This window comes from Castor canadensis, chromosome 11 (genome assembly GCF_047511655.1).
Source record: "Castor canadensis chromosome 11, mCasCan1.hap1v2, whole genome shotgun sequence".
Lineage (NCBI taxonomy): Eukaryota > Metazoa > Chordata > Mammalia > Rodentia > Castoridae > Castor > Castor canadensis.
In genome coordinates, this window is record NC_133396.1 from 94,535,224 (window position 1) to 94,545,627 (window position 10,404).

The 10,404-nt window shown below is 50.8% G+C and overlaps 1 protein-coding gene across 1 annotated transcript in view; it reads left to right on the forward strand.

Moving 5' to 3' along the window:
* Cd247 (CD247 molecule) overlaps positions 1–9,118 on the forward strand; it is a 69,597-nt gene extending 60,479 nt beyond the window's left edge. Inside the window, exons 2-8 of the mRNA XM_074047583.1 lie at positions 1,868–1,971; positions 3,039–3,095; positions 3,678–3,758; positions 4,962–4,997; positions 5,848–5,904; positions 6,856–6,891; positions 8,025–9,118. Of these exons, the coding sequence (XP_073903684.1) occupies positions 1,868–1,971; positions 3,039–3,095; positions 3,678–3,758; positions 4,962–4,997; positions 5,848–5,904; positions 6,856–6,891; positions 8,025–8,090 (437 nt within the window). The 3' untranslated portion in view covers positions 8,091–9,118. The remainder of the gene's footprint in view (positions 1–1,867; positions 1,972–3,038; positions 3,096–3,677; positions 3,759–4,961; positions 4,998–5,847; positions 5,905–6,855; positions 6,892–8,024) is intronic.
* Positions 9,119–10,404: the final 1,286 nt, after the last annotated feature.

The following is a 10,404-nucleotide window of genomic DNA, read 5'->3' on the forward strand; positions in this document are numbered from 1 at the left end:
GATGCAGCCACAGACTGCATGTGCACCAGCTCAAGAAAAGGTCTGGGGGTAGAAAAGCGCCGGTATGGTCAAGGAAGCATGGAGTGTAAAAGACAGGAAGGAGGACAAGGTGGCAAAGAGGTGTAGTCTTTTGGAAGACAGAGTTCAGGGTTTGGTCTTTCCTTCTGGTGACTGGGTCAGTGATTTCTGAGCAGGGAAGCTGACAAAGGGATCAGCTGCCTAGGGCCAGGAGGATCCTGGATTGGGGTTGGGGACAACAGGGGCAGCTTGAGTTACCTGCTTCATGGCTTGTGGGGGAAGCAAAAGGTTGCTCGTGAGAGAGAGTAGGCAGGGCTGGGCTAGGGCAGACAGTAAGGGCACTGCTGTGGGGACTCAGGAATGGTGCTGCCTCTCACAGGTGTGTGCTCTACACCTGCATTTCTCTGTGCCTGTGTCTGGGTGGTGCTCTTAGGAGGTCCTGACAGTGTTTACACTGAAAGCAGTAAACACTGCACAGAGCAAACACTGAAGAGATGCTACAGTTTTCAGCCTGTTCAACAGAAGAAGCTGCTGAAAGGGTGATTTGCGCCAAGTCACACAGCTAGTGATGCTATGACTTCACTCACACGCCCCTTACCCCTTCCCTTTGCCCCAAAATAGGCCTGATGCAGCCACCAGAGGGCGCCACGGGCTCTGAAGACACATACTGGAAGGGCAGCCTGACCTCTGCTTTGTGGTTATCAGGCTGGGGTGGCCTGAGATAGACACGGTGCTCTGTTTTACAGGACAGGTTGGGCTGCTGAGCACTACCTGGCAGGAGTACAGTCAAGACCAAAAACTGCATCTCCTCACTCCCATGGCTGTGATCTTCCAAATAAAAATTCACTTAACCAGAGTATCTCTTGGACCTCAGTCCAAGTACCAAGTACCAGTACCAACTACGTGTTCATTAACTATAGTATGACAAGCAGGAGGGGTTGGGGGACCCTTCCATACTGCAATGGGAGAAGCTAAGCAGAAGGAGCTCTGAGCTAAAAATTGTAGGATGATCGTTTTATCAGACGGCAGGGTTGTAGGAAGAGAAACAGTGTGTGCAAAACCACAGAGGCCAAGAATCTGAAGGCACAAGATGTGTCCTGGGAATGCTGAGTGTGTAAGGGGTTGGGGAGACAGAGGGCTGAGGTTGTGGAGCTAGGACTGGTGAGCAGGGAGATATCAGGCCCAGGTGGGGAGGCAGAGCCCTAAAGGAACCTGACTGTTGCTTGTGAGGCCCAGGGAAGCCACACACCAGAGCCACTACCCTGGGTGGGCAAGTGCCTGGCAGTGAGGAAGCAGGGAGTTGGGAGAGGAGAGCTAACACCAGTTCTCATTGTCCTAATCAGTAACTAGATACCGAGATTTTTTTCATTCAACCATCCAGTGTCAGAGCCCACACTCCCCAACCCGCCCCACCCCAGTCCTGTTCTTTCCCTATGGGTCGACCTCAAGGGCCACACACTCTAACCATCCAGGGCATGTTCCCAAAGCTTCCAGACTTCGTGGTTCATGCAGGGGCTCACTCATAGCCAGGTCCCCAGACCCCTGAGTCAGAAGTCCTGTGCACACCTTCATGTGGACACACCTTCATCCTAGTGTAGCCTTACCTCTTTCCCAGGCTCTGTGGCCCCCACCTGGTGCCACATCTGTCATCAGAGCAGTCTAGGTTTCTTCAGGAGATGGCAGGGGTAGGAAAAGTTGAGGTAAGTTGTAGTCAGGTTGAGGTATGGGGATTGGATCTAATGTCCTCATCATAATTTCTTTGGACACTGTTCATAGGGTCACCCTGGGGTGGTGGGGACATGTGCTTCCCACTATGGGCCTGGCTGACCAGTTTTATCTCTTGGCACAGAGGCACAGAGCTTTGGCTTGCTGGATCCCAAGCTCTGCTACCTGCTGGACGGGATCCTGTTCATCTATGGAGTCATTATCACCGCCTTGTTCCTGAGAGCAAAAGTGAGCTCTTCTGGGCGCTGGGAGGAGGGCGTGGGTTCCTCCACTCGTAGATGCAGAGAAGGGTCTTGGTCTTAGAAATTCTCAGACTAAGCAGGAGCCAGCAAGGTGTACATGTTGGGTGGACTGAGAAGGTGGGGGATATTCAGCTGAGCCAGACAGAATGGGAGGGAGAGCATGGTGCTTCCTGAAGAGCTTCACCAACATGTGACCATTGTGTGTCTCATGGTGGGGCTGTGCTGACAAGCAAAAGGCTTATTATGCTCAGGCAATTAAAGGCAGGGAGGTGATGGTCTGAAGCCTTTTCCTAGGTCCTGCTGTCCAGCTGCTAATCAAGACCATGTCAGCCTTTTTCTCCAAGCCTCAGTTTCCCCATCTACAAATGGGAGGCTTGACTAGAGCACTGGTTTTCACCCAGTGCCTGTAGACCCTGGATTTCTTGGAGGGGCTGGGCTTGGGGTGGGTGGAGGATGGAAGATTGTCATCACTTCAGCACATCCTAACCCATTTCTCTTCTGGGTTTTGGACTCTGGCATACAATTTTATTTGAAAAACCTGTGACTCTGTAAGATCTTGCAATGGACTGGCAAAGGTTTAAGGTTGTGTAAGCCTGGAGCAGATGCTGGAGACACTAAGCCTTGTGAGGCTTCCTAGCTAGGTGCCTCTGAACTGTGGCAGAGAGCAGAGTTGTGCACTTAAAACACCCAAGACACTTGTGCAGACATTGAGTGTCCTGAGGGTCACTGGGGGAAAGGACCCTGGGGAACCCTCCCGCCTCCCAAATTTGGGGCGCGGACCCTTAGCCCTGCACCCTTGCGCAAGAGCAAGGCACTTACCGGAGGATGGGCGCGGAGTGGGAAGAAACTTCAGCCCATCCAGGAGCCAACCTTGTGGACGCCTGGGTCACAGGTAGGAGGACAAAGGTTAGTTGGGCTCAGAAAGGAGGGCTACCACGCCGGGCAGCCACAGCAGCACGGCACCGGCACTGCACCTCTTCTGCCAAGGAGCGGCGCCTTGCGCCCTCGGCCAGCGCGCGGGGCTGTGACTGGATCCTGTCTGCTCTGTTACAGTTCAGCCGAAGCCCAGACGTCCCCGCCTACCAGCAAGGCCAGAACCAGCTCTACAATGTAAGTCCCTGCACTGCAGACTCACACGGAAAGGACAGTTCTGTCCTGGGACCTAGGAGAATTCCCTGGTGAGAGTCTTAGCTAGAGATCTGGTCCTCAGCTCTGTGACAAGTTGTTGAATCTATTTTGATTTGATGCATGATTTGATGCATGGCATAGGCCCGCCTCCAGGGAGCCCCATCTTCCATCAGCAATTGGCAAAGGCTAGAGGCAGGTGGAGAAAGAATTGTTTCAGAATCTTCACAACAGAGGGAAAAATGACCACACTGCCTGCACAGGGAGACTTTGGTTCTGTTAATAACCCTCTCCAGCCTCCTCTTCTTGCTGGTGGGAATGTATCCTTTACCCCATTAGATCAACACATAGTACAAAAGTGACAATGGGGATCCTGTCCACCATTCTGGTAATGTGTGTTCTCTGAATGATGGTATCCAAAGAACCAGTTCCCTCTACCTCCCCTACACCCATCCCTGCTCACTTTTTTGTGAGCCACCAAAAGGGAAACCATACTCACCAGTCCAGCTGGCCACATCATTTGGAAGTTTCTTTTTCACGAGTGAGACACCTTCTCATTTGTTTTAGGAGCTCAATCTAGGACGAAGAGAGGAGTACGACATTTTGGACAAGAGGGGGGCCCGGGACCCTGAGATGGGAGGAAAACAGGTAGGGAGCTCCTGTTTTTGCCTCTGCTGTTGGGGACAGGCTGTGCTTGGGGGAGAAGAGCTCTAGCAATAGCACAGTACACAGTACAACACCACCTCCACAGGGATAGGCCTGGCCGAAGGATATGGAGACCCATTCACTGTTACCCCTTCTCCCTTTCTTCTTGGCTCCATTCTGCAGTATAAGGGGCCTCGAGTGCATGAATATGCTACCCTGGTTCTCAAATCTAAGCTCTGTCCACCTCCCCTTATTACTCCTTAACCTCCTGAAATACACACACGGTTGTCCCATCTGCCTCCAGGAGGATAGACCTGATGATGAGGTCCTCACAGGAAGGGGTTAAGACCACAATTCAGGGGCTTGGCTACTCCTCCAGACATGGGGTTGGACTCCTGGATGGCTCTGTCCTCTTGGCTTTGTAGTCTCTATCCCTTGGGAGGGGAGCAGCCTGGATGAAGCCAGAGTAGAGGCCTCTGAAGAGCAGGACTCAGGACAAAAGCCAGGACTGCTCGGTTTAAAGGCAGTACTGCCTGTAGCTGCCTGGTGACGTCTGGTGTTCCTGGTCACACTTTTCCATTCAGCCCTCAGCTAGGCCCTCAGTCCTGTGCTGGGTATGTGTTCTGAGAGTGCATGGACAGTAGCAGACACCACTGATTTCCTTGACAACTTCCATTCCATCCTCCAACTTCAGCCCTTCTCTGTCCTCCTCTTATCTGAACCAGGAGGGAGTGGGGGAAGGTCAAGGAAGGAGAGGACCAGTCTCTTCATAGCACCTCTCACTCAGTAGGACCTGTCAAACAGTGGCTGCCCTTGCTCCAAATAAGGTTACACAGCACCTTTCATCTGCAGCTGACGCCCACTTGTAAGCTTGTGATACATATGGGGGTATGTCTGCAAGGGCCATCATCAGGACAGGCCATCAACAGGCATCCCTGAGGCCTGTCCTGGGCAAGGCAGGAGCTAGGTAGGCCAGGCAGGAAGGGAAAAGTGTATGTGCAGGTGTGCATAATCTAGTGTGAGTTGCATAGTGTTGTCAGAGCCTGAAAGTGGCCTAGGTAAGGCTGGGGGAGTGCAGGAGTAGAGGGGCTGATGGCAGAGCCATGGGTGGAGTGGAATGGGGGAGTAAGGAGGGCAGGACCAGACTTGCTGCATTCTCATAGCCTGAACTTGCCTCCTCTAACTTCTCCCCTTTGTCTCCAACAGCAGAGGAGGAGGAATCCCCAGGAAGGCCTGTACAATGTGAGTAGAGGAGAATTCACATTTTACTGTAGAGACTTGGATAGAGGGGATGGAGGAAGGCTTTCCTCCTGGCTCCAGTCTTTCTGTCCAGGTTGTTCCTTCCCTGGATCAAGTCATGTCTCATCCACTTGCAGCTGGCAACATAGCTGCTTTAGAAAGAATCCTTACCTGAACAGTGTCACATCACCTCTCCTTCCCTGCCCTTCTGCGTTCCATCAGCCCTGAATCTGCTGCTGGAGTTCCCAGGTCCACCAGCCTAGGGAAGGGGTGTTAACTTTAGGCCAGTCTGGGAAGGAGGGCCCCTCTGAGGGGCTGCTGCTCTTGGGGGTGAAGTATTCTCTTGAATGCTTCCTCTTATCCAAAAGTCCACCTCGCCACCATGGGTGTGAACCTGATTGCTGTTTCAGGACACCCAAGGGCCCATAGTAGGTGGTAACCTACTGTAAAGGGAGCTGCCTCCTTTTCCTCCTGCAAAGGGTTGATTTATAGCCTGCGGTGTTAGCTTTGTAGAGATAACAGGCTTGAATAAATGACTCTGGGGACTACAGGCAAACCCTGGTATTGTCCAATACCCCTGCCCCAGTCTGCAACTCTACATCCTACCTTTCTGAGCCTAACCTGAGCTTCTCCGCTCAATGCAATGGGCTGGCAGCTCAGAGAAGATTCTGAAGACTGAGGATAAGGAGCGGGTTGTGGTGAAACTGGTTGGAGATGTTTGGGTACATAAGACTTGGAACCTTGATTGTGGTCGCCCCCTGCCCATTTGGGAATCCAGAAGCTTCCTCTTATTGGAGAGCCCACTTTTTCTGCATTAAAGGTTAGTAAAACCAGTGTCTCACCCCTTCTCCAGGCACTGCAGAAAGACAAGATGGCTGAGGCCTACAGTGAGATTGGGATGAAAGGCGAGGTGAGTGTTGCTCTCTCAATTCCCAAGGAAGTTCCTAATGGGTCATACATACCTGCTATGGACCCTCTTTTCCAATATCTGTTTCTTCTACAACTTTCAAAAGCCCATGTGCTGACTGCCACAAGGGGCCTCTGGCTCTCACCCAGTTGGACAGTCCCTGAGACGCTAAGGAAGGCTGGAGTTCTGTCAGGACTGAGAAGTGAATCTAGGTTCTGTGACAACCTAAGTTTTGGGGAAGTAAGTCCAGTTGGTCACTGTTAACAGTAGATGGTGAGTGCTTAGTGTATGCCAGTGTGTGATCAACTCTGAGGACCATGCATCCCAGGGTAGAGTGGAAATGCAGGGCCCCTTGTTCCTAAATAATGTCATAAGAATTTCAAAATGGTGACAGTGAAACACTGAGTCCTTCTGAGAAGGGACCCTGTGTGACTGCACAGTTTCTGTATCCTCAGCCTGTGTGGTCAGGTGTTCCCATTTAATTCTCACAATAACTAATGAGAAATGTTTGTCCTGCAAGGCACAAGGAGGTTAAATAACTTACCCAGGTCATATAGCGAGTCTATAGGGGAGCAGGATTTGATATGCAACAGATCTTATAACCTCATGCGGTTGCTGTACTAGTGAACATCTGTGACGGGCCAAGATTCAAGAGCAACAGAGAAGCCCTTCAATTCCAAGCAACCAGCGACAGGGCTAGGTCCTAATGAGGCCCAGATTCCATGAGGATGTCAGTGGAACAGAGTGAACCTGGTCCCCATTAGAGCCAGGCCTCACCTTACTCTGCAGAGGTGAACATTTGTGCAGGGGTCTGAGGACCCTTCTTTCCCAGGGAGAGAGTGCTGGATGGGAGACAGTTACCACTGACTTTCTAGGGACCTCTTGAGTAGGGGCACTTGAGCAAGAATTCTACTGCTGACTTCTTTGCTTTCTAATTCCCTTCTCACTTCACAGCGGCGGAGAGGCAAGGGGCAGGATGGCCTTTACCAGGTAAGAGCTGCTGGCCCTTCTTCCTGGGGTGGCACTTGTGTGACAAGGGGAGAGAGAGACTGAGGGTCTCAAGGTGTGCTTGCTAGTAGCACCAGCTCTTGACAGCAGCCAGTCCAGGGCACTAATGTAGACCAGTGGCAACTCTACTGCCAACATATCTCTAGGTCAGGGCTGAGGGAGCCCCATGCATTGTTTGGCCACAGCAGACAGCAGCAACTGTCCAGAGGGGCTGTGGCCTCCCCAGAGTACAGACAGAAGCAGACAAAGGATGATACAAAAAGTGATGTCCTGTCTCTTTGTCCACCATGCTGGGCCCTTGCTCTAGTTTGAATCTTCCAATTTAATAAGATCTGGGAGGATGGGTAGAAGATTGAAGCAAAAAAGGCAGCTTCAAAAGAAAAATGCTGTTGTAATCAGGTACCTGGTATGCAAACTAGTGCAAATGATTATGCAAACGAAGTATAAAGTCAACCTACTTCTTTAAAATAGGATCCGTATTGGTTTGTCTCTCTTCTCCTGTCTCTCGTGGGCTTGCCTGAGTACAGAATGATATCAACAGGGTTCCAGAAATTTGCCTGCTGGCAGCTGCTGGTAGCCTGTCTTCTTCCCAGCCCCTGGAAAAGAGAGGACTTCCAGTGAGGCTGGGACCAGCATTGCTTGCCAGACAGGGATCACACTGCAATAGCCAGGCCTGGGAAGGAGGTTCATGGATTAGGGCTGAGGCCAGGGAGGTGCTACTCTCCCTGTGACAAGTCTAGGCTTCCTGTGGGCCCACATATCATGGAGAGCAGATTCAATGGAGGAGACCTGGCCTTCCCCGGATTCCAGCTCGGTATTCAAGGTGGTGAGGTGGGGGCCCTCCTCCCTCTGGTTTGACAGGAAGTTGGCTATGCCCAGGCGCTGTAGGGCACTGCACTTGGAAAGAGGGGTGAGAATTTAGCTGGAGAGGAGTTGCTTCAAGGCCATTAGCAGCAGGACACAGAACCCATCTTTTCAGCAGTGCCTACCTGTAGGATGAGGGGAATGTTTTGGGTTTTTGGAGTCTGGGCATGGGGTGATCATGGGGTGGGTTGCAGACAATCAGCCGGCACCTGCAGGCTCCTGACCTCTCTTCTCTGATTTGCTTTCACCAGGGGCTCAGCACAGCCACCAAGGACATGTATGATGCCCTCCACATGCAGAATCTACCCCCTCGCTAACAGCCAGGGGATTTCCCATTCACAGGCCTGGCCTGCTGACACCCAGATTGTGATGGACACAGGAAAAGCATTTACAACTCAATTCATTCATTTTCGGCCACCAAGGCATTCCTTTTATGAACGGGATACTTCAAGTTATCATATTTGGTCTCCAATTTCAAACCACCATGCACAGAATGTTATCCCTGGTCTCTTTATGGGAGAGGGTCCCCCCAGGGCTGATGTCCCTGTTCTCCGGGCTCTGGTTTGCTGGTAACTAACTATAGCCAGGCCACTCATTCTGTGTGGTTCCATGCTCTGGCCTGGGACAGGCATACTCCCTTTCACCTCTGAGTTGTTTTGTAAAATCCCTAAGGAATCCCTAAATGTTAGCACAGCTCCTGTCTGTATTGTTCTATTAGTATGTGAGTGGTTTCTCTTCTGCTGTAAATTTGGCTTCTGTTGTCAATCTTCCACTGTAATTGGGCTGGGTGTGAAAAGGATGGCAGAAGGGCAGGTGGGAGGGAACCTGGGCAAGTGTCACCAGCCAGGCTGAAGAAAGGAAGCAGTGAGTGGGGGAGGTCCAGGCACAGGGTAATGGTTATGAAGGGATACTGGTCTATCAGGCCTGCTTTCCAGATCACCAAATCAGTGTGCCAGATGTTCCAGGGACAAGACTGTCCTTACCTTCACAGATTCTCATTCTTAAAGGGCAAATGACTTGTGTGCGAACCGGTATGTTGTTACAGATGATGAGCGAAACACATGGGAGGGAGGGAGCAAGAGAAGGGAGCAAGTCCTGCCTTCTTCCCAGTGCTTGGTTCCTCCCACACTTGGAGCAGAAAGACCTTCCAGCATCCCACAGAACCCTAAGGCTGCCACGGTAGTGGCGTGATGGGAGAAACCTCAGTCCACGCACTGCAACCTTGCAGTGTAATGAAAGGGGACATGGCCACGGACAGAAAACCCTCTTTGCTCTTCTTGGTTTTAATTTATACTGGCTCCCTAAAGCTTTACTATTTTGCATAATAAATGTCCTTGCGAAAATGTGTTTTGCTCTCAGCATTATTTGAGTAGTCAAGCCTGGATGGTAATGCAGACTTCAGGATATCAACACGCTGCCTTTGTAAGGGAAAAAAGCATTGATTCTGCTGGGAACATGCAGGTGGACACAGGAGCATCCAGTGCCCAGAATGCTGCCATCAGGGCAGGGCCAGTGTAAAGCAAGTGTAGTAGCTAGGCTAGTGTTGTACCTTGGGATAGAGGGCAGTGCGAGCAAGTGTGGGCTGGGCCTGGGTCGAATGTCTAAACCCAGGGAGGGTAATGGGAAAGATGTCCTGCAGTGCTGGGAGCAGAGGGTGTCCAGGACTAAGTAAAAATTGATACCATAGCACCAAATGTCTCATTCTCAGGGTTGTGGGGTGAGTGGTGGACAACAGAGCTCTTTTAGATCAGCTTCTGCCATAAAAGGTGGCCCTGCCACTAGCAGTATTTCCTCTAGCTGCAGTGGCTAACCCTCCACAACTCATCAAGCCTACCAATTAATACTGGGTAAAGACTCTGAAATCTATTCCTTGGCCTTTTCTAAAAAGAAGTCCAACACAATCTGTTAAAAGCTCCTCAAAATTAGGGATTGAACAGCAACGCACACACCACCAGGCACATGTGATAACTGACTGAGGCAGCTGCAAAGAGAAGGCCTTTGATTTATAACCCGGTCTCACAGGGGACTTGGACTCACTGGACTTTTAAGGCTTGTCCTAGACCTAGTTTCAAGATCAACTGAGTTATATACAGGCTGTGTGACCTGCATGGCTGGCTTGAAAATAGTTTGACCCAATTCTGTCAAGAGCATGTGGGGGCCAGGCGAAGCAGGCGAGAGAGCTGACAGTGAGCTATGGTGGCTAGAGCTAACCTGGGGTGGGAGATTATTAGGCTACCTGCAGCATAACTATACAGGGAGAGCAAGCTGGGAGAACTAAGCAGATGGGCCTACAGACACAGATGCAAGAAACAGGATTTCCTAGAACAAAGCCCTGGATCCAAAGTAAAAGTGGCTATACTTGGGATGGCCAGACTCTTGCCTTTCCTAGGGTCTGGCAATGGCTTCTACATAGCATGACTGCATCCTTTCACCCCAAGACACGAGATTGTAAGATAATACATCAACTTATTTTGAGGAAAACACTACACTAAATATAAATGGTTCTGTTTCACGTATTTAAAGAGTGTGTCCCCAATCAAGAAAATGCGGAATTTTATTTGCATTGAGGAAAATTACTTCACACAATTACTTGTATCTATAAATGATGGAATCTCTCAATATTGTATCTTT